Raw genomic sequence first — 26,720 nt, 5'->3', positions numbered from 1 at the left:
GAATAGAGTTCCCAGAGCTGGACAGACATCTCTGTCACTCTGAAATCAGACATGGATTGTGACTTCCCATTGGGAGTCACCAAGATACTTCCTACTGCTCCTTTGGAGAGCTGCTAGCATGGCCAGTCCCTCTTGCATGGAGGATCTGGTGCCAGCAGCTCTTCTGACTTTACCTGTAATCCTGAGTTTGGTCTCTGGCTTCTGACTCTAGGGTCCCTCTTTGATAATGATAATCTCTTTACTTTTTTGAGGATGTGAAGTTGCATTGCCCATGAGGTACAGAGAGAAAGCAGGAAATGAGCCAAGACTGTAAACTTTTATCACCAGCTTAAAGACTGGCAGGCTGAAGAAACTGCACAACATTCATGTTTAAGCACTTCTCAGTTGTTAGTATCGTGATTTTGAAATTACTATGCTCAGCATTAGTGTGTTCCACAAATACATGGCTTATATTTCATTCCAAAGTCATATTTAGAGCCTTTTAATTATCTCTGTGGTCTGGCAGATTAACATAGTTGTAATTATATGGTTTTCCTATTATTTTGTATTGACTTTGCCAAACATCCCCACCTTCCTATGGGCAAAAACACTGTAAATGCTCAAACTCAAATTACAAACTCAAGTTACCATCAGGTTAATAATAAATAAGAGAATTTTTGACCTTTGCTGTCATTGGAAAAATAATTAAAATGTGATCCCAGCACCCCTGAAGATTTTTAAAAAGATACACGCTGTCTATTATTGTTAAAGGATGATCTTGCAATTTATTAGCTGGTATCATGACTTCTGTGAGGCTTTTCTCATAATATTTTTAATATCTAGGACTGACAGTACTGTCAGCCAAGACCTCCCTCTCTGTGCTGATATCTCATAGAATGAAGTAGCTAGGTATACATTTTATGATTCCCAGTTTCCTAACCCAATTCATATTCAATACACATCTCATAATATCAGCAAGCATTTCCATATTTTCCAATGAACATGCCAAACAGCCAATTGCCCTCCCTTTCTAAAAGCAAATGACAGAATAATCCTGTATTTTATTTAAAGTGTAAAATCTAATGATATGACCTTGTATTTGCATTTTCAAGGTTTTACCTCAGGCGTATGCTTTGCTATCTCTCTAATTAAAGTTGCACCATTTTTCTTGACATATTCATCTGAGTCCGTCAGGCATGTGAGCACAACTGGGAAAATTTCTGCTTCAACCACCAACTCTGCAAGATCCACTGAATGCTTTGCTATTTGGCTTAGAGCTGACAGCACCTGACGCTAGTAAATAAAAATTGTTATAAAATCAATAGTATACAAACATCCCACAACACACACTCCCCCTGCACACAAAAATCTATTGCATCAAGGAAAACAAAGCAGGATAGGGAAAACAATTACAGCTATTTTACAATTCACTGAGTCAATTCATGCACAAATATAATGGCACAGAACATTCGCTGGTTCCTGAATAAAAGTTTCTCTTTTGTTTTATCCCATTCAAGCTTGTACGTATTAAAAAAGAAAATACATATACACACCATTTAAAACAGTAATTTAAAAATTAGTAAAATCTATAGAAAGTATTTTTATTTACATAAATTGAATCTGTCAGATCTTATATTAAGAAATTTTTGTGGCATTTTTATGTTGTCTTCTGTTTGGTAGAGTAAGACAGAGAATTTATAATAAGAGACAATTTTTTTGTCAATTAAACGCTGGTGATTAAACCTTTGACAACAGCTATTCACATCAGATAGCACATTCAAAAATACAATAAGTTCACTATTAACTGGTTTATCGTATAATCTTTAGTATGCAAAATCTTTTTTGTAACTGAAAGGTGCAAATTTTATCTATTACAAGTATCTGTTGCATTCTTCATACAGTATATCTTTCTAAAAAAACCCCACACTACTCACTTAAAAGATTAGATTAGCTGTTCTTCACAGAGCTGCAGTTTATATCCAGTGGCTAAATTTGTAAATATGTTCCGAAATCTTTGTCACTAACTACATAGTTACATTTTGTTAACACCCAAACCAAGAGCTTCCAAATAAATATGCACATCCATGTCTTTGATACAACCTCAAGTAATGACTGGTATAATGGAGATTAAAAAAAAAAATTAAATGTACCTTCAGTTTAGCATCAGGGTTCGAGATCATCTGAGCTAAGTGAGCGATAGCTCCTGCATCCACTACTGTCTGTGCTAACTCTGGAGAATGCTTTGAAATATCACTGAGAGTTGAAGCAGCAATCCTTTTCAAAGCAATTTCTGGCTCCTGGATACAGAGCACTAAAAGAGGAACAGCGCCTGCATCCACCACAGCTTGTGACAGTTCTGTAGGTCCAAGGAAAGTAATTAAGTGAGTATGGGTGACTGACCCTTGTGCAAGCCATTTTTCACCCTGACAGATACAGCAAAGGAAAAAGGGGAGGGTGTAGTTCACTGTCTCGACATCTGCATTTCAAATCAGCCCTCCTGGTTTCATAAACCGTGTGGACCAATCCACAACTGAAAAGAATGCAGGTCAATAGATGGACCCCCATTTACATGCACACATTTGAGGTAGATTAGGCTGAAATGGTTTGTTATTCTGTTTTCTTTTTCTTTTTTTAAAGTAAGCAGATGTCAGCTGTTTAAACCCTGGCTATTCTACACTGATCAATAGGAAAGCATTTTATGCATGGCTAACAACAACACAGAAAGCCAAAGTACCAAAATTTTATCAACCAGCTAATTAGAGAGCATTTTACCCTCTTTAAATGATAAGCAGATATTAGCATAGATCAAATGCCAAAAACAAAAATACAAAAAACATACATAAAAGACTTCTCTTACATAAAAGATTGTAAAAATAGAACTTGCTGATCAAAACTAGTCTTTGCTACCGTGCATCGGATGAGACAGAATTTATACTTAAATGACAAGAAAATATTATTATACACAATCATACAAATGAGAAATATCATCAGTGGTATTGTGTGTCTGAGATTAGCACAATATCTTTAACTAACTGCACCTTAAACAAAAAAAAAAAAAAAATCTGAGCATGTGATTAGCTGACATGGACAAAAATTACACTATTAGAAATTCATTAGCTCTCTGTGAGTATGCAGCATTAATCACAGTCCTAAAATGAGAATTACGGGATATCAGAAGCAAAATTTATATTATAACCAAGCTGTGCTATTTTAAAATAGTGTTGAAAAAGTGGTAAAAACCACAGGGGATTCAATAATCTATTACGTTCTTCGTTCAGTTTTGCTACACCTTATTATGCATATCCATTATTATCTTTAACATTTATCTTGACTTACAGTGCCATGGCAACATATGGCTGTTGTATTTCAAGACTAACTTAGCTTTTGATTTATAGTCCATCCATAAAGAGATTTTCATACTAAGAAAAATACAGCATACTTCATTAAATATACATAGACTAATATAGTTTTTCATGAAATCTGTACGTCATGTCATCATTACGTTGTTAATATCCAAATAATGTTCCAAACCAGATTTGTTTTCAATTAGTGAGTTATAGTCACACACTGCAATACATGTGATAAGTCAAATATTTACATTGTATGTTACTTTATGATACAATATTCTAAAGAAAATACAAATATTACATAAAAAAAATAAATTGTGCAGTAATTTTTAAACTAATACAATACCCTGAAATTAGCTTAGTTGGCTAGAGCATAGTGCTAATAACAGCAAAGTTGTGGGTTCAACCCCTGTACAGGCCTTTTACTTAAGAGTTGGATTTGACAATCCTTGTGGGTCCCTTCCAATTCAGAACATTCTGTGAATCTGTAAAATTAATTCTACAAAGTTCATTTTTCAAATAAATATTTGACTGAACATGTAGTGCATGCATCCTCAAAATACACAGATCATAAGATTTCAGGAAAACTCAAATGCTGTATCTTCAGTTTTAAAAATCTGAAGTAAAATGTACCTGAGATGTATGTAAAAAATCTGAAAAGGAACTGATCAATATAAGTGGTACAAGCTACAGTCAGCTTTTCGTGGAGAAAGCCATGCTGGGTTTCCTCAGATTGTGTTTTGCTGCTGTGCACTGACCAAGTGGAATACATGGTGATCTACAGACCAACAGTCCAGATTAACTCCTCTGACTGTGCCTCAGAACTTCAACCAGCTCCTTGCCCCCAGTCTGCTGGGAAATGCTAATATCAAGAAACTGATGTCAAGAGGGACAAGGTGCTAGAAGAATGGGCTTCTTTGACGTTTTATGAGCTAAAATCATGAAGTTCAAGCAGGGAGAGAAAGAGCAGTACTTTCAGGTCACAGCTACACTCAGGCTTCCTAAGTAACCGTAAAAGTTATTTCAAAAGAGCAAACTAAATCTGATTCAATTTAGATCAGCTCTTGCTGTTAGAAGTCTGATATCATTTAAATACTGATGGTTACTGTCGGTCATGGGTAATTAAATGGTTTTTCTTCCACTGGTGTTTATAAGGTTCATGGCTAATAACTTACCACATGGAGGGCTGGACCATGTGTCAAGAGAGACAAGTAATAACTGGACTGTCAGAAAAACAGAAAAGCTGAGGCAGGGAAGAAAGGAAATACAGTATTTCCCATTGTGTTTCTCTGCAAATTCAGCCCAAAATTACAATCCTAAGTATTAATGATTCTATTATAAATTGTAGGTTGGTTTTTTTTTTCCCTCAAAAAAAGACTCAGTTAACCTTCCTACTTGTAGAACATCTTTAATGCAGATTATACACCAAAGGATTCATGAAACTTTGCCATCCAATTAGAAACACAGACAATGGTGGGAAAAAAAATAGACTGAGGAGGAGATGGAGGCAAAAACAAACTTGGAAATAAGAAATTTTTAAAACCAAATATTCTGTCAGAAAAATTAAAATAACTGAAACAAATGACAAAAATACTCTTCCAAATACTACACAAAGGCTGTATTATAAGGGTAAAGACAAGACCCATACCTGCAGAGGAGAGAGACAGCAGAGAAAAGCTAATTTATGAACTTCATTTAATTCCACAGAAGGTTATGAAAACCACAGGCTTGGAACTCACATTGGGGTACAACGGAAGGAACTTGTCCAAGTACATGATGATGAATTTGAACTTCTGCCTGTGTGAATGGAAGTAGGAGATTGAACTCCATATGTTCAGACACAAGAGAACTGTGGCTCAAAACTGACCATAAATTAATTGCTTTCACCAGATCTACATGAGGAAGATTTTAGCAAGTGGAGATACTGCAGACAAGACTCAAATGGATGTAGAAGAAAGACTAACAAAGACAGATTTTGGAGTCTGAGGTGCCTTCTAGTACAACTTCTACAAGTTGTACTAGAGTTGCGCTGGTTTGTCTTGATAGAAAAGTACTCATCAGGGATGAAAACATTAATTCAAAGTAAGTTGAAGACTCATCATGGGTTTATGTCATCAGAAAGAGGGGAAAGCCAACAAAGTGGATTCAAGATCCTACCTACATATCCACTGAAAACAATGGGAAGTCTTACAGGATTATTCTAAACTAGTTTAAGGTGTTAAGAAAAAAAAACAAACCCTATTAATATTAACACATTGGCAATAATAGTATGGATTAAAAAAACCAGATGAAGGCAAAAAAGATGAAGGTGAGAAAGTGAATGTCCAGGTTGTCCCCAGAGAAAGAAAATCAGTTCAATATTATATTGATAATATACAATATTATATCCCCATGGCAGAGCAGCAGCAAAACCCCTGGTTGGAAGGAAATGCAAGTTTCAGTTCAGATCAGGGCTCTCAAACAGACCTTGCTGTGGTAGCTGCTGCATCCATGGAAAACAACAGGTTTTGACTGAAACAACCACCAATACTGTATTTTTCTGAGGAATGTGTGATCACCTTATGGCCACATAGAAAGACTAATTCAAGTAGCCCAAAGGCTGCACTTCAAAATCAGAGGTTTATGCAGGCCACTACAACCACAGCACTGAAGATTCCTGGAACCAGTGGGAAAACCTTTCATCAGGAGGATGGAGGTCAGACTCAGGTATGAGACAATTAATAAATTACACCTTTAATGCAGACAAAGAAAATGGAAAGCCAAATTATCTGTATACTTCAAAGAAAACAATTTTGCACTTTAAATGAATATAAATAAAATGTTACAAAATATTTCTCATGGACCTGATGGCATTTGTGGTATTTGAAACATTTACAGTTCTTTTTAAATGCAAATAGTAGAAATAATGAATGGCAAAATCACAGCACACTGATTTGTACACTTTGGAGTAAAATCAGTATCTGAAATTCAGCTCAAAGGGGAAAAAAGAACAGAACTGCAAAAGCACTTTCTAAATTTTGGAATCTGACCTGGCAAGATTTCTAGCATCTTGAAACAACATGAGACATTTGTCTTGACCTAAAGTCTCACAGGCCTTCTGGCGACATCTGTCCACAGAAGATCTGCATTTTAAGAGATTTTTGTATGAAGTCAGTATGGAACTTGCTAAGCAGAGTGTTTTCATCACGGGGAAGGAGGGGGAAAGCTTCAATTTCCCAAAATGGAAGTCTTTTCATGGGAACACACACTGCAGTTCTTAGTAGCTTTACTGGGTCATGGATGCAATTTCTGTTCAAAAGCAGAGACCCTCAGCATTGCAGTTATCACTGAATGCCAGGAGACAGACTGCACTCATGAAGACAGAGGTTCACATCCTGCCTAAAACAGATCAGGACTTTAATCCCAGAGATATAGCCTAATTATTGAACTTTTCTTGCTGGGGCAAACAAATCTCTCTACCCCCAATCTTTTCAGGAGAGAGAAAAAGTCTTGTCTTAATATTGTCCCAGTTCAGAGCTGTAAAAATTTTTGAAACTGAAAAACCTTTTGTGGCTGGGGGAAACGATTTCACACCCAGCTTTATTTTTAAAGGTAAAGCTGCATTATGTGTCCACAGAAAGTCAATGACAGAAAATCATAACCAGCAAATTTTGTCAACAGGAGCATGTCAGTCTAATCCAGAGTTTCTTGAACAGTAAACACCAGCTATTGACAAGAAGTCTTCTATCTTTGTATCACATCTCCAAAAACATCATGTTGCAAAGGCATGTTTGTACCAGTGTAAGAAACAATGATGCATAAAATGATCTTTTTTCAGTATAACTCCTTTACTTTAACTAATGATTTTAGAGACGTCCTGTGACTGTGTTATAGAGGCAGGTAAATACCCCTAAATTGGCTGTAGCTGGGCATTTTTTTAAGAGATCTTTTGGTGGGCTTTTGTTGGCATTCAGGGGTTTTTACTGATTACACCTAGTGATCTGTCTGTGTCCTGATGCTTGCAGCTTGGTAGCACTCACAATTTCAACCTAATTTCTGAGGCTGCTGTTCTTATTGTCGTTGTAAATTGACATAAGGTATGCACCCATTCACCATCAGCGAATAAATTATTCATAACCATGGAATAAAAATTTGTACAAGGAATTTGTTGTCTTCAATAGCCCCACATCACCTCCATCTTTGCAGACAATGCTGTCAGAGAGTGAACTGGATCACCCTAAAGCTCAGCCAGCATTCATGCAGTGAATAGCATGAAGGGCAATTGAAGGGACTCAATATTGATTTAATGACATAACAAAACTGCAGAAATGTTTATGTTAAGAGTAACACAGACACACGCACTACACACGTTTATACAAATGAACGCTTTTGATATTTAAATAAATACCCTTCAGATGGAAGGAACAATTATTTTTCACCAAGAGTGGAATTCAATCCTGATGACCATATGATGTAAGATCATTACCACAGAGGTGTCCCAAGAATTAATTTGCTCCCCAGAAAATGCAGTCTGTTAAAAAGGTGCTAACAAGTTTGGAGACTCTCCCAGTAAGCTAACCCTCTAAGTGGGAAAGGGGAATCCCCCATGCCTTCTGCAGTCCAACATTTCGTATTGATTAAAAAACAAAGAAAATCATTTCCAGAATCAGTCTATGTACATTTTAGAGCCAAAACCATAAGTTAATGTTATGACAGTAAAATTAGTTTAACTTTGAACAATATGAACACTAACCATTTCTCCAAACCCTTCAAGCTAGCACTCTCTTCCCTCAGTTCTTTCATTCACAGTCTAAACTTTTACTTGAACTATATAAAGAGCTGGTAAAAGAACTATCAACTACGTGGATCAACTTTTAAATAGGAACATGACACCACCAGTGAGTTATACAACTGCCTGTGAGACAGCAGTGAACTACTCAATATTGGATTCCTATGACCTATTCCTGACTCTCAGAGGGTAGTGTGGTCCACTGGCTAATGATAACATAGTGCAATAAATTTGGCCTGTTTATCCTGCAAACAGTACTGTAAGCTGCATGAAACTTGCTTCTCCCTAGGCTTCTCCATTCAACTGTGTATATAAAAGAAGAACTAATGCTGAGCGAAAGAAACCTGGTTCTGCTGTAACACCTACACAATATATAAAGATTCAGAAATCTCTTCATGAAGAGGAATAAAGTAGAGTGTCCTTTTCTGGCAACGGGCGAAACACATCTCTTAAATCACCCCTCATACCTGGGCACTGCTGGTGTCAGGTATGCCAGTTTCCCACAAAAAGGTACAGCATTGTTGGAATGGTACAGTTACACTAGGGTTTTATCCAAAATTTAAAATTTTGTAACATTAGAGAATAAAAAGCATCTTGTTCTATTTACCAAAATAACATCATTTATTATTATTATTATCACATGACATTAAGCTAAAAGATTATACACATGAAACTTGTTACCTGGATTGTGTCGGGCAATATACCCCAATGCCCAAGATGCACCTTCTTTGACTCCAGGGTCAAAATCTTCCAAGCAAATCACCAGCATTTCCAGTGCTCCACATTGAACTATTGCCTGAGCTAGTTGTGGAGAATGTTTAGCAATTGCTCTTAGCACAAATGCAGCTGTTTTCTTGTAGTAACGCTAGACAAATCAGAAACAAACAAACTTTCACTAACATTAAGAAGTTCAAAGCATAATATAATACAGACATGCCTAAATTAGACTTTTTTAGTAGCAGAAATATCTCAATACAGATCCAAATCAGGACCACTAGACACCACACAAACAATGAACTTACAGTTCTTTGGGACAGCTCATCATATGAAATCTACAGCAAGTGCATAAACAAACAGAAAAAATGAGAGAACTAAGAGGATATGGGAAAAAGACAGTAGTCTAGGTAAGTCTGTTTGTTTAAGTGAATAGTGAACAACAAGAGCTGCAAAAATTAATTCTTAACATATTAAACCAGATTACACATGTTATGCAGGGCAAGCTCCTAAAATAATTTTATCCATCTGTAACACTTGCAAGGTTTTACACTTTCTAAAATAGATACCCTCACAACATCTCTATGAGAAAACACTGCTTCCATTAGCAAACAGGAAACTGAGACAGAGAGAATTAGATCAAATAAAAGAGTTTAGCATCTGAATCCTGAAATGCCTAAATACTGCCTAAAACCCACAGCTAGGATACTGAAAACCCATCACACCAACACCTGATACTGAATAACCCTCCATTTTGACCAAGTAGCCTCCAATTTTACTCCTGCCTGTGCCCAGAAAAAGCTCACTTTGAATAGGACTAAGCACCCTGGTCCTTTTGTCATAAGAGCACATGAAGTCTTACCTCCCGTCTCAGTTCTGCCCATCTCCCTCAGTGCTGGACCAAATATTGTTTTCAGTATGTATATATAATACATGACACTGCACACAGCGTGGGGTTCACACATAAACTTCAGCAGTGATTTCTTCTAAAAGCAGAGTTAAGTCTTCCCTCAAAGTCACATTTCAGCCTCCTCCTGCAGTTCTATAACTGCTACTAGTATATGGAAGCTGACCATTAAGTTTATTCTACTGCCTTACATTTTCAAAATCCAGAGCCCACTTAAAGTACTCTGGCCAGAGAAAACCATGTTGTGATAAGGACAGTCCCCCTCCCTCATGAAGGGCAAGATTCATGGGGGCAGAAGTAACCTGCTGGTATGCCTATGTGCCTGGAGTATGCCCTCCAGCCTGGGCACTGACAGATGACCACCATGGACAAGCTCTAGAGGGCTCTCTCTGTATGCCAGCTGGCTTTGATCTCATCCCAAGATGCTTGATTCTCCTCTGCTCTGAACAGGGAACCTAGGCACTCTACAGTGCTAGACCTGCTCTCAAGGTACCCAATATTTAAACAATGCAAAGCCCACATCCCTTCTGGATCAAGTCCAGAAAAACAAAGAACCGCGCGAGTGCTTTTGTGCATCCTGTAAGGTACCCAAACACCTTCAAAACCCTCATCTAAAGCACTAAGATATGGCAAGAGAACAGTATCTGCAATGGCCCCCAGGAAATAAAATGTACCCAGGCCCATTCCCTGGCCCTAAAGGAAGGTGACACAGCATAACACATCCATCCACCTAAACTACTCTTTCCTCAAAGCACGATGGCCTTATCTATGCTACTGGAACCTGTTCCTGACTTGTGCTACCCCTTAAGCAATGTCCAAGCATTGTTGAGTAGTTTGATGCTGGCATTGGCTAAAACCACATCAGAGAGCATGCTACTGATTAACGAGCACAGTCATCTTTCAGTGCTCCAACACATGCCCTTACCTTCCTTAGTTTACCAGTACTGATAAAATTCCTTTATGTCAAAAATCCAGTTTTCTAAGTTAAGGTCTACATGCAGGTACATTAAACATCATTTACAAGCAAAGCATTAGACTTCATTTAGGGGGAACAGAATTTAAGGGAAATAGTACAGACAAATGCTTAGGTCAGGTCAAATCCTTAGATAATGTAAGTTACTGTAAGTTTTGCTGAACTCAATGGAGCCATATATGTTTACATAAGTCTATGTCTGTACAAATATGGGTATGTTGTTTCTACTAATTAATTATGCCCCTGGCAAAGAAAAACACTTCTTTGTTTTCATTATTCAAAACACATTCTTTTCAAACAGATCACATTCACAGGCATAGTCAGAATATGCTGTAAAACTGAATTTTGCTTCATTTAATTGATAAAACATTGATCTGGGATGTTACCCTGTGACTGTTCCCATAAATCAGTAGAAATAGTATTCACTGTGTGCTCAAAGAATCTCATCCTTAAATACAGATGTTGATACACTAAAAGTGAGTGGAATGGAAAAGGCTTTTTTGCCTGTGGGAAGTGACAAACTGTCTGCTTGCTAAACTCTGCATGAACTGCATGAGTTTCCTTCACTTGCCCTCAGTCACCAAGGCATTTCCATGACCTTCCACAAGTCCTGCATTTGCTTCCCCTAATTACTCTATCTCAGGGTACTTGAGCTAATTTAGTGGGGGGGTGCTAATGTAGCAGGGGGATAGTTTCCAAACCAACAGTGGGTAGAGTTTTGTACCACATCTTCCCTTAAAATAGAAATAAAATAACCAAAATCTTTATAACCTTGTCTAATTAAAATCTTTATGTTCTTTTCATACTACACCAGTATCTTGCCATCAAACTTTTTCTTTAACGTTTTCTTTTTCAATTTTACTTGTATAGCCAATGATTCCATAGGCACAAAAATATATGCAATGAGTACATTTACATCTTTGTTTTCCTCAAAAGGTTGAAAATGAAAATATATGGTTTTCCAAATTATATTTCCATTGAAAATCTACTTTTCTTAAGTCAAAGCTGCAACATAAGTATGGTTGTGATATCAGTGCACTAAACTCTTCAGCTGTCAGTTTCTAGCTATTAGGAACCTTACATGAAGGTATTTTTGTTAATCTAGGCTAGCATCATTCGAAAAATAAAAGCTGAAAGAGACAGAGATCTTGAAGGAAAAGATGAGGAAGGGAGTGAAAGAGACCAACAGATTTATTTGCATTGCAGTTGTGACTGTACTTTGCTTGGTTTTGACATATATGAAGATGAAAACCTTTCCATATATTTTCCTGTGTCAGAATTTTTTTTTTTCTCATGCTACAGATTTTCATAGGCCTGTGTTTGGAGATACTAAGTATTTCTGTACAGAATTCAGGGGTTTTATATGTATTTGACACGTGCCTGGTATTACAGACAAAACCTAGTCAATTATCACCACAGCCTCCAAACTGTCTCCTTTTTGAAGGGGGACCTTTTACAAAGTATCACTCAACATTTTAAAAATGTTACAGTGCAATGAACGTATTTCCTATAGTGCATTAAAGGATAATACAGTATTTTAAAGTCAAGCTTATTTGAAGTCAAACTTAGGCATACAGTACACAGTGATCTCTCAGGGATTCAAACCTACATGAAGCTCTGACTTCAATACATTTAATGTCCTATTAGAATAACAGCAGATGCTGATACATAAAGAATTCCCTTTCCCTGTATAATAGTTTTTAAAAATGTTACTTAAGAGAACAATCATGCCTTACATTCTCCTCAGGCAATGAACATATGAGCTGTGGAAGAATGCCTGCCTTCACAATTGCCTCTGCCAGCTTCACATCATAATCACCAAGTCTCCCAAGAGCCAAGGCACTGGTCTGTCGAATACTTGGGATGACATCCATCAAAAGAGGTCTCAGCAAACACACTACACCTGAGTTGCAGCAAGAAGACAAAAGCCGATTTGATAAGCAGAAGTTTTTCTAAACATTTGCCTTTAGTCATAAAAGCCTATTAAATTACTCTTCCAGGGAATAAGAACATGTAGGAAATCCAGGTGTTCTGCTGAAATTAAGCTGGCACTTGGATAGCACCGCTGATGTATAGCAATATTTCTGCCCACTTCTCACAGGTACAAAACAATTCTGAAATATAAAAAAAAGTCACATGTAGAAATAAGGTGTATTCAAATGTCTACAAAATACATCTTAAAGTTTACACAAGAAATTAATTATATTCAAACATACATAAAATGCATACGTTACCATGTGCACAGGAAACTCCACCTGGAGATCCTGGTGAGAAGACATTGGCATGTCCCTCATTCATCATGCTAGGAGAACCTCTAGACTGAATTACACCAAATTACATTTCATCTGTTACAAGCAATGACTGAAGACCAATATCCATAATACATTACACTCCAGATAGAAGAGCTGTAGATTTTCTTATCGTGTTATTATTTATGATCTGTTTTCACTGATGAGTTCACAGTATATCAGCTAAGCATAAAAAATATGAAAGTAGCAGCAAGGGAAACGCTAAGAAATGACTGGATAACAAAATGGCAAGTGAAATGGACCTCATGCAGCAAACCCAACTCCAACTTCACATATGCAGTGATGGACCCCAAACAGATTATTACCAACTAGACGAAAAATCTCAATGTTAGAACAGACAGTTCCATAGAGATCCCAGCTCTTGCTCAGTAGTAGAGAAGAAACTTTACCTGCAGAAGTACACAGAGTGCTCAGGATTATTTGGAAAGGGGTAGAGGCTAAAGCATCACTAGACTACATTGAATACCCTCCACTAGAATAGAACTGAAAAAGATTCAGTGAAAGGGAACAAAGATGATCAAAGATGACCAATCTATGTGTGGAAGTTCTTCCTGTCAAACTATGACTCTTCAGCAGGGACAGAAATGAGATCCAAATGGTTATATAAAGAATGTGATTCATAAGGTCTGGGAAGGGAAAATTACTTGTATTGTAATTCTTTAAATGTGGTGTCCCTGTAGCAGCCAGCTCCATGAATTGACATTTTGGAGCTTTACACCTTAGCCAGAAAGCAGAGGTCTCTGAAAACAGAAATGTGTTACAACAGAACAATGAACACTCAGAGCTACAGGTATCTTCATATCAGCTCTCTCAGTGCTTTCCACTAAATTTTTCTACAAATAAAAAGATCTAGTTGAACAACAGTGAAAGAAAGCAAGACTTGCCTTCTCAAGGGCTTGTATGGTTATTAGCAGTGAACAAAGACCTCCCGGTGTGACAGTGCCCCAACAGGAGGACCTTGCCTAATGGCAAGCAACACACACAGATGTACAACAGGTACTCCATGACAAGGAAAAGCTGAGGACCTCAGAGCAAGGAGTCCAGAGGGATGGAGGCTATAACAAGTTACACCTGTGGCATACTTCTTTCCCTAAAAAGAAAAAAAACCTAAGTAGAGCAGCGGTAAAATTCTCACCTTTATTTTACACCAAAACCAAATTGCTCCCAGCAAGAAGAAAATGGCCATATCATCTATACATGGCTCTGAAGGGGCTGGGAAGGAGGACACAAAAAACTAACCATGAAGGCCATGCTATCCACTAACAAATTTTTAGGAAGGTCAATACCCTGGACAAGAGCTGCATTGGCATGAGAAGTACAGCCTCCCAGCATGTACACAAGACAAAGTAACACAGGTTTCAGGGAGACACATAACAAAAGCAGAAAAGTAAACTGAACCTATGGAAACAAGTCTGTAATATAGCTGGGGCCTGCTCAGCCTTCTGTTAAAGCCACTGGGAGCTGAAAGAGGCCTCCTGTATACCAAATGACAAAAGATAGATCCTCCAGTATTGTAAGATCAATGTGAATTCATTTAGCACTTTGCAGAAATCACTACTTCAGAATGTGGTCATCATACTGACATCTTCTCATGAACTCTCAATAGGAGGTGTAGAGTCGTTAACAAGTTATGCTTCATATCAAAAAACACTTAATACTTTATATGACAAATTAGAAGTAAAAATAAACATATGAGTTGGAGCCAATGCCATGTATCATCTGTTACCTTCTAGCCAGTTATCCACACCCTCTGTGGGAGGGTATTTTTCCTGTCCTTCCCTCTAACATCAGTTGCATGGTCAAACAGCTGCTGAAATTCCTTAGGAGACCTTACACTGTTCTTATAAGGTACATTGAAGGTATTTCAGTGAAGCTGAAATAGGTAGAAGTTCACTTGTATCTACTGTACAGATATTACTTGACTTGAGATAATAAGAAAACAAGATTATTAAATAAATAGAAAATTAAAAAAGAAAGGGGGAAAAATAATTTTACTGATGTGAAAGAGCCTGTCAGAAGTGGCTGGGGGAGAAGGAAAGGAGCACTTCAGCATGCAGTGTCCTGAACCTAAAAAAGCCAAGTCTGAAGGCTGGGACATTAAACCAGGATGTGTCAGACATCCGTTAAATTCTGATGATCTCAAATCAAGTGAAATTTAAAGAGACTAGAATGACTTTACCCAGGAACTAGGTCCAGACCTTGTGACACATTTCTGACCTTTATGACATACCTACCCACTGCAAAAAATGTAAAACCACATTTAACAAGGTTTACGTACATATATATGCTTTGAGTTGTTCCAAAAGTGAGATTTTGTATTTTCAAGATAGCTGATACAGCTTTCACTTTTGGAACAGCCTAAAACCTCCAATCTGAAAATGCTTCCAAGCAACATGCCTCCCCATGACCAATGCCTTTCATTTCATGAAAGTATAAACCATGTAAAGTTTGATGATGACATTCAAGCATCAGCACAAAATATTCTAATGTGAATTACTTTAGGTGGTACAACTTAAAGTGAGGAAAGAGATGAAAAATTAAATGGGAGTTACTGTTTGAAGAAAGAACACAAAATGTTACAACAGGGTTAGAAAAAAAACAGGTTTAGAAATAACAGCAACTGTGCTGGTCCTCTGTAGGACTGGATTTTCTTAAAGTCATGTTTGAATGTAAGAAGAGACAGTGACAAATAATTATACTGGAACAAATTAAAGTGGAAAAGTAATTATAATGGAATGGGGTTTGGAGAAACAAGACAAAGAATAAACAATTCCTGGTATGACACAAGCTTTATATTCATGTCAAATTAACTGGGAATTGAGAGAAGTATATATAGGACTAGACTATGCCTGTGCATTGAACATAATTAAAAGCTTTTACCTCTACTTTCCACCTTCTCTTAAAACTTTCTTTCTCAGTGTTAATATGCTTTCCATCACCTCCAATTACTCTGCAAGACCAACTCCTTGAGGAGTTTACCATTGTCATCATTTCCGTATCTTCAGCAAACCTAGTATTTCCTTCTTTGCAGCACGTAGGAAAAAAAATAATTAATTCTGAGAGTGTGAAAACAGCTACATAGAAATTCTACAGTCTCCACTAAAACACCTATAGGAAAGCCAAGATACCCAGCTTTTTCTTCTATGACTTTTGAACACAGTGCTGTAAAGGACAGGATGAGGCTTTCCTGCACTGGGCCCAACCCAGCTCTTTGTTCCAGACACAGCTGTATTTGGTGACCTCCTCTATTTGATCTCTTCCTTTCATCTATCCTGTTTACAGCAGTCTACTCCTCCAAAGAGGTCCAAGCCAGGATTCCTATCAGCATTTTTAATTAAATTCAAATGCATTTAACATTACTTAGAGCAGTAAAATAGGCAAGAACCTTCCAACAACTTCCTTTTATCTTGATCATTCACTCAAGTGAACAGGGCCATACAGATCATAGAGTAGCAGTGTCTTGTTGCTGAAAACTTTAGAACTCTTTGGTCTTCTTCTAAATAAGTCTGTTGTGACAGAAGTAGGAAATTCATTAACTCTAATTGAAAAGCAGCCACACAGAAAGTAAACTACAAAATAAGGCGCTTAGACTATTGGACTAGATTTATTTTGGAAGAGTTCCCACTAGCACTCAGAAACTGAGTAACAGAGAATTACTGCCAAATATTCTCTCTTGCATCACAGAACCTTGACTGACATTGAGCAAGGAATGATTCCCCTTTCTATCCTCAGTTTCCCACTCTAATTTGTTCCAAAGAGTGACACACTTTAGAAGCTGAATCACTCTTAACACACACTTCTCAAGTGGAGCTGTTACACACAGGCCTGATGTACTTTCCTTTAGCAAGCAAAAGTGCTGGCTGCTGCCTATCTGGAAAACAGACCAAAAAAAATCACTCAGGGCAGCAGCAGGTTCCAATTTTTTTTCATTCTAAGTTTCTGTAGCAAAGAACCAGCTGCTGTTCTGGAGATAGGAATCTTTGCTTGGCCATTTTGATTTTTTGGGGAAAACAACATGGAATTCATGCAAAATGCTTCTACCTTCCTCCCATGCCCATCAAATCCTTGTCAAACTTGACTAGTCACAAATCAGAGTAATATCACTATACTGGAAATTCCTTCCATTTCTGCAATATGACTGCTCCTACCTTATCTTCCTTCCTTAAAGAAAAAATAATTTCTGTATTAAAATGTGGAAAAAATTCTACACTACTGTTGTCTCTGGACACACTCTTGTCTTGAAGATGCTGTCCTTCTAATTTATGCTTTGAACCAAAATAACGTCTTCTCACTTTTGTGCACTACCTGATACATTTAGAACATTCACAGAGCTAACATTAGCTCTCAAATATTCATCATATCAGCTTGATTTTTCAGAGCTCCTCATGCTGAATTCAGCTGACTTAACAAGGAAATAACATGAAAATTTATTTCTGCCTCACCCCAACAGCCTATCTTCAACTACCTTTCTCCAGGAGCTGCATAGCAGTAGGTTTTAAATCTCCTACTTATAACAAATTTTCCAGAGGAGCAGTGAGAGAGAATTTTCACACTCACTTGTCTTGACACAGCCTCTTCCAGAGACAGCAGAGTGTGCAAGTCTCAAGTACATACTCCTCGAGTGCGACTCATCACAAGGAAGGACTCTCCACTGCAACAGTTCCACACCCAGCACAACTACCATCCTTTAGAGATCAGAGGGAATATAGAGTTTGGTTACAGAGACTCTGGCTGATCAATTAATTCGTACAGTAACAACCAGATGGTATGGGACATAATGCAGATTCAGTTTGACAGTATCACTGAAGATTCCTGAAGGATTGAGGAACAGTAAGTTTCTCCTCCTTAGATGCCAGGCCCTGTTTCTGCATTAATGAAGCAGAACTAATCCTGTTACAAGAGGACAAATTTCTGAAAATACCCCTTACAAGGCTGTTAGTGGCTCCCATGCAATTGTGCACAGACACACCAAAACCAAGGTAGTCACAAGGAGCTGCTTCTTTTTAATGTCCACTTGTTGAGACTAAAGTTTCTAAAAAATTCTGGTTTTGACATCTTACTTGCAAATCTCCAGACAGGCCAAGAGACTGAGAAGAGGAGGTATCCTGGAATAGCTGAGCTTTCACTTGATTGAGTTACAAAAACAGTCAGTCCTCCAGCTTTAGCTGCATTTATTTTCTCCTTCTCTGTCATCTCTCTTGTACTTTCCTCCAGTCTCCTTCTTCCCTTCATCAGGCACCACAATGTCATCAAGCCTTTGGGAAAGCCACTCTCCGCACTGGATCCACTACAACTGCAAAGACAGCCTTTTGTCTTTTATGTGCCACACTCTCCCACTTCTCCTGCTGCTAAAGCTCAATAAAGCTTTTAACCCAAAATAAAAATAATTTTTAGAAAACACAAAACCAAAACAAACAAAAACAACAAAACAACCGACCAAAAAAGAAACCCAAGGCGGTGTGTATCCTTTACGAAAGAGGGTATATAAACTCCAGTGTTAAAACTGGCAACTTGGGAGCACTGGAGTGTCCATGCATATCCACTTGCAAGATCCAACTGCTTCCAGGCTTTCTACTGAGCACAGTGCTATCAGATCATATCCTTTAATATTATATAAATATGGAATTATATGCTAAAATCCCTTCCTAGGGTCTGGTTCTGACTACACAAGGCCAAGTGTCCAACTGTCATATTCAAAACCAGTACATTTAAAATACATACATCAGAATGAAAAGTTGAGAAAAGCATGGGCAAAAAGATTCAATGTAACTGGAGGAGGGAAATCAATTTGAACAGCATTTTCTTAAAAAAAAAGGCTCCTAAAACCAATCCAGAGATTGAGAAATATAGCTTTTAAAACCTGTCACCAGTGGAATAGATCTGGAGCCAGCAAAGAGCCAACACTGATGACAACACCCTTTACCTACAGAGAAACAGACCACGAAACAGGAGAGGCTGCTGGTGGAGCCCTAGTCTGATTCAGATAAGCACTGCCTCCAGGCTTTAGCTCTTGCCAGCATGTGTTGTGTGGAACAGGTACAGAGAAAAAGCCCAGATGTAAAAGCAGAAGAGAGGGCTCAGGACTGGAGTACAAGGCCTGAGAAGCAGCTTGAAACCAAGCAGAATGGAAGGGAGACCTGGGCTCAGGGCTGTGGGCTGATGGAGTGGGAGGAGTTGGAAGAGATTCACTGGGAGGGGATCTTCATTTACAGTGACACTTTGGAATTTTTCTGGAACCCTGCAGACTGGCCAGCAAGTCCACAAGGCAGAGGAACAGCAGTTGAAGCTGTCTTCCTGAGATGATAAAATACCCCAGCAGCAATGTGAAGGGAAGGCAGGTGTGCAGGGCCCCTGCAGCACACAGATCTGTTTTCCCATGTTCCGTACTCAGCTTCTCCCGTTACTTCCACAGCCATTACACTTAAGAATGTGATTAGCTCCAAGAAAGGTGTTAAAGAGCTGATCCCATAATATCTTTACAGCCAAAGTAGCAAGACTAAACTGTTTCTTAATTACGATAGCATTAAATAACTCACATATTTAAAGCAACATTCTCATCACCACATGTTCTAACACAAGAAATAAAAAATAATCAAATAATCAATCAAAAAACTAATACCCTGAAACAATTATTCTGATACATGTATTAATCCTGAATTGTAAATGCTTCCCAAAAAATCAAAGCAAAATGCAATTTCAAAGGGGTTCTTTATTACAGAGCACTGCTCTTCACAAGGAAAAAAATTAAGAATTACACCTTCAGTGACTACCACTGTTATAAACATACTAGAAGCACTTCAGATTTTCACCTACCTCTTCTAAAAGACAGACAGCTACCTAAATCTCAGTGTTCTCAGAGAACAAGAGCTCAAGTTCATCTGCAATTATAACTGAAAATAGCCTGGTTCTGGGATTTTAAATTTTGGAAGGATGAGGGGTGTGGAGCTGAATAATGCATTCTAGTACCAAACTTCATAAGCAGTAGCTGCCAAATTAATAGATTTATTTTTAAAGAGTATATTTAAAGTCGTTACTACCAAAGTAGCTTCACCCATTAGTCAGCAGCCCTCAAGAAACAAGATTTGATAAAATGTATGTCATTGTTTCACGTGTATATTTGCTAAATGGAAAATGTAAAGGAGTTTTGGAGCAGGCTTTTCTCCCCAAGTATCAACTAATTAAACATTCAAATGACAAATCCTGCAATTATTTGTGGTAGTATTTAATCATAAGGAAAATTTCACCAAAGCAAATCAGAGAGTTGGAAAACACACAGGAATGAGTTCCAATAAAAGAATCTCTCTGATCATTCGTTGCATTTCCTTGCCACCAGAAAGTTGTTAATCTCCCAGACACTAACCTCCCCAGGACATTCTTGACCAGGAAAGAGCCAGTGCCATGCAAATGTGCCAAAGCCCAGGGCCAGATTCCAGTTCCCTGGTTACAACATCTTTGAGATTTATGCCCAGTGGGAAAAGCAGCTCCAGAACTTGATGAAATACAGAAGCTTCAGAATTCAGATGCCATAAGAAAAGTTGGGCTTCCTGTTGGCCCTCTCTGACTTTCTTTTCAGCTTCCCACCAGTTTTCCTTACACAGGACTCTCCACAACAATAGCACCTTAAGGTTTCTCAACAGCCAAGGCAATATAAGGAACTTGTGCCTATGATCCTGGCTGCTTGCTCCCTCCAGGCTGCAGGCTCTGAATGTGCAGCAATACCACTGCTTGTACCCTGTTTAACACCACAGAAGCAGGGCTTAGAGGGTAGTAACGAATTACATTTTCAACACCTCCATATTTCATGGTGTTAGAATGGTGTCCAGAGACATCTCCACAAAGAATAAGGTCTCAAACTATTTTTTTTAAAGTCTTTATTTCCTTATAAGATGTTAAGTATTTATCAAAAAGACTTCTAAAACTGGATCAGATGCTTTATTCCTTGAGCACTCATCTTTCATTCTTATTCCAGGAATATAAACTGACGCCATTAATACAAGAGTACATGACAGTACATGTTAAGGATTTAATTTTGTTCAAATTCAAGTCACTGCAATCTTGCCTTCTGCTTTTGCCAGAAAGAAACTAAACCCTGACAACTTTTGAGATCCAACAAAAGAACCCTGCAAGGTGCCCCTGATCCCTAAAGCTAATGTAAAATGACAGTGGGCAAAGACTTTTCTCATGTTCTTAAAACAGTGGCAAGAATTCTTATTCACCAGAATAATAAGAAACAAGCCCCAAACCCTTTTAAATACAGATTTATACAGAGATACATATAGACAGTCATCTTTCCTAAATCGTTGCTCCAGCACTCACTTGATTAAGACCATAAGAGGCACACCAATTATCTGCTAGACAGCAATGTCCCAAAATATTTGTTTTAATAAAAGAACCAATTTTATTTGGTGGGAGGTGTTGAAGAAAAATAAACACACATTATTTAGGAGGAGGTTTTTAAACTCATATCTATCCAGAAAAGGCCAAAACGAAAAGCTCTCGTTGCAATTATATAACTACAAAGTATTTTTAAAGGCACAGGTGGGAAAGATGGTACAATTTCTATGTGCCATCCAAATAAAGTGCAGCAGTCATATCTGCAGGCATTCCTCTCTTGTCCAGCATTTGAAAAACTAAAGCTTGTGGAAAAACAGCTCATGGCCAGAAACAGCCAAGTACGATAATCTACACAAATACATGTTTCCACATTACTACCCAGAGCCTGATCCTTGCAGATTTAACCTTCAGACCAACTGTGTGCAGAAGAAACTTTCAGGCCTCTGAACCTATTATTCGTTCTGCACAAGCAACAAATCAGTTCTGAGGTAAAGTTACCAACCAGATTACATCAAAATAGATATTTTGAAAAGAAATACAATTCAATTAAAGTTAGCTTGGCACTTTGATTGCTTTCTTAAAATTGAAACTTTCTGCATTTTTAAAATGCTGAGCTATAAGAAGCCTGCCTATCTGGGATCTCTCTCTGGGAGCTGCTAAAACTGGGACTGTAAAAGGACACAGAAGGACCTCTTCATACAAATGAGGCATAAATTATTCCTATAGCCAAGATGTCCCTTTGGCAAACAGAGATCACTTGTATAAACTACCCCAGTGGCATTAACTCACTAAAAGATGGAAAACAAAACAAAAAAAACAAGAGCCACGGCAAGGTAATACAAAAGGCCTGGTGTCAACATGTTATTCCCATAATGAAATGTTTCCTTAGCAAGAATTTAAGTGATAAATTAAAAAAAAAAAAACAATTTTAATTAATGGTTGTAAATACAATAAAAGAAAGTTGTAAATATTTACACCATTTGTTTTCTTTTTCATTTGCTTGTTAGATGTCATTGTATTTAATAAAAGACTGATAGCTTTATTAGATCTGGGAAACAAGTATTGAGAACAAAATCAAGACACACCAAAACATAATCAGTTCATGAATACCACATGGCAAACCAACCACTGATCTATAGCACGTTTTCAAACTGTCATTCAGGTAATCAATTACCAGGCACTTCTTTTCCCTCTTTTAAGCTCAGGAACTTTGGCTGAGCGGAGTGGGTCTGCCAGATGCCAGCAGCACAACAGCTGGTAGAACTGCTCCCGCAGCTCCTCTTTCTAAAAATGTTCAATTTGGTTCATGTCATCCCATGACAGCAATATAACAAAAGCAAATCCCTCCTAAACTGAGCCAATCTGCCGGCAGAAAGAAGAATTTAGGAACAACTTGTAAAGCCAGTATAATTTTTTTTTAATTCTAAAATAAAGAAAAATTTCCTTGGCAAGTTAATGCTGGCTTCATCGAGAACTCCAATTTCTGTACTTTATATAAAGCTATATCGGAAGAGGGAGGAAGTAAGTTTTAAAAAGGATTGTACTGAGAATTTTTCCTTGGAATAAACTGGAGGTCTCAGCCAGGGGCATCCACCCCAGCACAGGCAGGCGGGGCGGCCGCCCGCAGCCGGCCAGCGCAATTTACTTTCCCACCGCAACCAGGGAGACTCGGCGTGCAGGGTGGGGGCCAAATCCTGCTGGAAAAAGACCTCCGGAAACCGAGCGGACAACGGGGGAGAAGTGAGATAAAGAAACACAAACAGGGAAAGGCCGCGGCGGCCCCGCGGTGCCCCCGCCACGGGACGCGCAAAACCCCGCGGGCTCCCGCGTACCTGCACTTTGGAGAGTGTCGATGCTCTGCGGGCGGGCGGCGAGGTCGGCCACCGCCTGCGCGAACTGCGACCGGGCGCGCTGGTACTGCTCGAACACTGCGGGCGGCAGCGCCGGAGCGCGGGGTCAGCGAGCGGGCGGGCGGGCGGGCGAGCCCCGCGCCAGCCCCGCTCCCCCGGCCCCGCTCCCCGGTCCAGCCTACCTTGCAGGACCTGCCTCTGGCTCATGGCGGCGCCGGGCGAGCTCCGCGCTCGCGGAGATTTCCGCGCTGTGGACGCGTCTCCCCGGCAACCGGGCGGAAGCGGAGCCCGGGGGCGGGGCCTGTGTCGTGACGTCATCGCGCCCGCCCGCCGCCGCTCCGCCCCGCGGGGCTCCGCGCGCCGCGCTCGGGCCGTGCCCGCGGGGACGGGACGGGACGGGACGGGACGGGACGGGACGGGACGGGACGGGACGGGACGGGACGGGACGGGACGGGACGGGACGGGACGGGACGAGCGGCGGCCCGGCGGGCCGTGCCCGGCTGGCTGTGCCCGGCGGGCCGTGCCCGGCTGGCGGCGGGTCGCACACGTGTGTCACATGCTCCCCGCCGGTACAGGTGTGGGTATCGGCACCTACAGAGGTTGGTGGGGCTGTGCGGACAGGCAGCTCCGCGGAGAGGGGACCGCCGCTGTATCACGTCTGTAGCACACACACGGCACGGCACCCGTGACATGAAAACGTGTACAGCGACCGTGCGCACTCACCTCTCACCGGCAGGCAGCTGGCTCTCTCGGGAGCGCCGGGGAAGGATGGAGCCGGGCAGGGAACGCGCAGCGCCCGCGGGACGGGGCCGGGCTCAGCGCATGGAGTCGCCGAGTCCCGCGCAGCGGAGGCTGGCGGGGAAATGTCGGACGGCCGGGCCGGGACCTGCCCGCCCCCGCTGGCATTTGGGAGCGGCGCCGCGGCCGCCCCGCCGGTGCGCACCGTGGGATGCGCTGCTCCCCCGAGGGAGCGTCCCTCGCCCCGCTCCGCTGCTGCGCAACTTGCCAAGGGCGACGCGGGCAGACAGGGAGAGCCTCGTCTCTCCAGCGAAATCCAGCGCATCTCCCGGCAGGTCCTCTGGGTTCCACCTGCTGCCTCTTTCCTCCGCCCCCTGGGTACGGAGGGAAAATAAAAATCAAAAAGGAAAAATAAGGGCAGCTCAAAGCCGCTCGCTCCCCGCCGCGCCTTTATTCTTCGGGATGTGGCGTTCTTTGATTTTAGTTTTTTCTTTCCTTTCTCACCACCGACGCGATTCCCCCTCGGGGATCTCCGCTCTTGCCTTACGCCGCCGCGACGACCCACGCAGGGCTCTGTGTGCCCCACGGGGAATAAACTCGCCCCGCTCAGGGCCGCGGAGCGCCGGGGTGGGCTACAGCCACCGCCGGGAGCCACGGGGAAAGTGCTGCAGAAGAAGCGCCGTGCCCCGCTGGAAGGGAAGGCTCTTCTCAGACGATCCACAGCGCAATTAATGATCTGCCCGAGCGCAGCCACCCGCGCAGAAGAGTCGCGCAGCGGCAGCTCCCCGCCCTGCCCGGCCGCAGGTGGCCGCGAGCAGCATCCGCTCTCTCGGGGCAGGGGGAAGGGGCACGGCGGGAAAGGATGGTCCGGCAGCAGCTCTCTGGCTCTGCCTGGCACAGACACAAAGTTATTCCTGTGCGCTATAATGGGGGGAGGGTGGGATGGTAATTTTTTTTTTTTTTTCCAGCAGCGTATCATCCTGGTAGATAAACTGCGCGCTGCCTTCCACTTTCTCCCGTCTTGCTGTCCGGCCATAAGGACTAATTACGAATAATTCTCTTCATAACTGCTTGGCAAAGACATGGTTGCATCTACGGGTAAACACAACCTTGGAGGTCTGTACAGCAACTAATGTAACTAATGCGGTGGGACTGGAAAATTATATCAGTGTTATCAGGGTTTGAAGAGAAATAGACTCTACATGTCCCCCAGTATCTTTTGAGGGCGATTCCCAAGACGCAGGATACTTGTGGACCAAGGTAATAGTTAGCTCTGCTATCGATCAGGCTGCTCCAAGTGAAATTGTGATCCACAACAGAAAATCAGAGTTAATAGTCAATAAAGAATGTCACTTTCTGTAGCCACACACTATTGAATAGTGGCTTCAAGATTTCATAGGTTGATAGTTTGTCCTGCAAAGCTGTAAATGTACAAAATCAGACGACTGACACTATATAAATATATTATCTGATGGGTAATATAAAGTTTTGTCTCATACCTTAAAGTTGGAACGCTGAAGGTACTTCAGCTGCCTTTTAAAAGTTTAGAAAAGTGTAAGAGAGACGTCTAAATTTTTTAAAACTCCTGTCTGTGTTTGCTCAGCTGAAAAGAGTGGGGTTAACATACACAATCTCATGGTCTAAAATGAGCTATGTGATTCCAATAGTATTTAGTGCGGGGAAAAATATATCTCTTTAAGCAAACAAATTAAACAAGCGGTGTGCTATTCTTTACAAATAAAGGAGACAAATAAAATCAGATTGGTGAGAAGGTCGTTTGCCACAGAAAATATTTTGGGAAATTATCACCATGTGTACTTGAGAAGGCAACAGCTGTTAAACACATTTCTTTATACTTATTTCTGTTCCTAAGTTAAATAAAAAATAAACAAATGGTGATTAATTACTTCCAGAGGTTAAAAAAAAAAAAAAAAAGAAAAAAAAAGCAGATGTGTCGATTACAGATAAATTGATTTATCTGTCTAATTAAGTCTAATGTTTAGATAAGGAACAACAAAACGCACCCTGAGTACCACCAAGACTTGCTGTTACACTTCGTGCTTGATACTAAGTCTGTTCACATGGTTAATAATAATAATGAGGAATAAACACCATGCAAATGAGGTCTACGGAAATGTCACCGGTTCTCGCAAAAGTACTGAAGACGGAAAATCATTTATGGAAATGACGTAGTTGTGAGACTTTATTGCCTGCTGCTGGGGTGCTCATTAGTAGGAAACCTGTATCCTTAAGCGGATGGTGTTAGTAATGACTGCGTTACCGCACACGTCAGCTTAAAAAATAAACCGGAGACCAGGGGAATAGGCAACAGTTGTCCAAATGAATAATGTGCCCTCTCTTTCTAGTGGGTGTTCTTTAATCTCAGACTTTGATTCAGTCGGAAATGCGCCCGGAACGGGGCGGGGAAGCATCATTTTCCCCAAGACGGGGAAGGGCGAAGCTGCTCCTGGGGTTTTTTGGGGGTGAGGTGTGCCGAGGGCGTGGGTTTTCCCGGCTCGGACTCGTCCCCGCGGGTGCGAGGCAACAGGTGACTCAGCTCCGGGAGCCGCCGGGTCCCCCCGGCAAGAACCCCCAGCTGGAATGGCACTGGGTCCAGGACGGGGCTCCCTGCCCCTCGACGGCTCATGCCCCGCTGGTCAAGCCGTGGATGTTCCACTACGGCTTAAAACTGCACGACGCCCATTAAAAGGTGAGGTCTTCCCCTGCCTTGGTGCGGCGGCTTCCCCAGCGGTTCGGGAGGCCCCCGGGACCCCGCCGGGGCTGCGGATCAGCCGGGCTGG

The 26,720-nt window shown here is 40.6% G+C and overlaps 1 protein-coding gene across 2 annotated transcripts in view; it reads right to left on the bottom strand.

Annotated features, from left to right (window-relative positions):
• SPAG6 (sperm associated antigen 6) overlaps window positions 1-23,534 on the bottom strand; it is a 36,831-nt gene extending 13,297 nt beyond the window's left edge. The window contains exons 1-8 of one of the 2 annotated variants that reach the window (XM_086860278.1): window positions 23,364-23,437; window positions 23,164-23,259; window positions 13,882-14,087; window positions 12,681-12,802; window positions 12,425-12,591; window positions 8,776-8,959; window positions 2,130-2,335; window positions 1,099-1,272 (exon numbers count right to left, since the gene is read on the bottom strand). In XM_086860278.1, coding sequence (XP_086716404.1) covers window positions 1,099-1,272; window positions 2,130-2,335; window positions 8,776-8,959; window positions 12,425-12,562 — 702 coding nt within the window. In that variant the 5' untranslated portion in view covers window positions 12,563-12,591; window positions 12,681-12,802; window positions 13,882-14,087; window positions 23,164-23,259; window positions 23,364-23,437. Of the gene's footprint in view, window positions 1-1,098; window positions 1,273-2,129; window positions 2,336-8,775; window positions 8,960-12,424; window positions 12,592-12,680; window positions 12,803-13,881; window positions 14,088-23,163; window positions 23,260-23,363 lie in introns of both variants that reach the window. The other variant, XM_086860267.1, reaches the window with a different exon arrangement.
• Between the last annotated feature and the right edge of the window lie 3,186 nt (window positions 23,535-26,720).

This window comes from Cyanistes caeruleus, chromosome 1 (assembly GCF_971803275.1).
Source record: "Cyanistes caeruleus chromosome 1, bCyaCae1.hap1.1, whole genome shotgun sequence".
Classification (NCBI taxonomy): domain Eukaryota; kingdom Metazoa; phylum Chordata; class Aves; order Passeriformes; family Paridae; genus Cyanistes; species Cyanistes caeruleus.
Note: the sequence above shows the minus strand (reverse complement) of the source record. Positions and strands in the feature narration are given on the sequence as shown.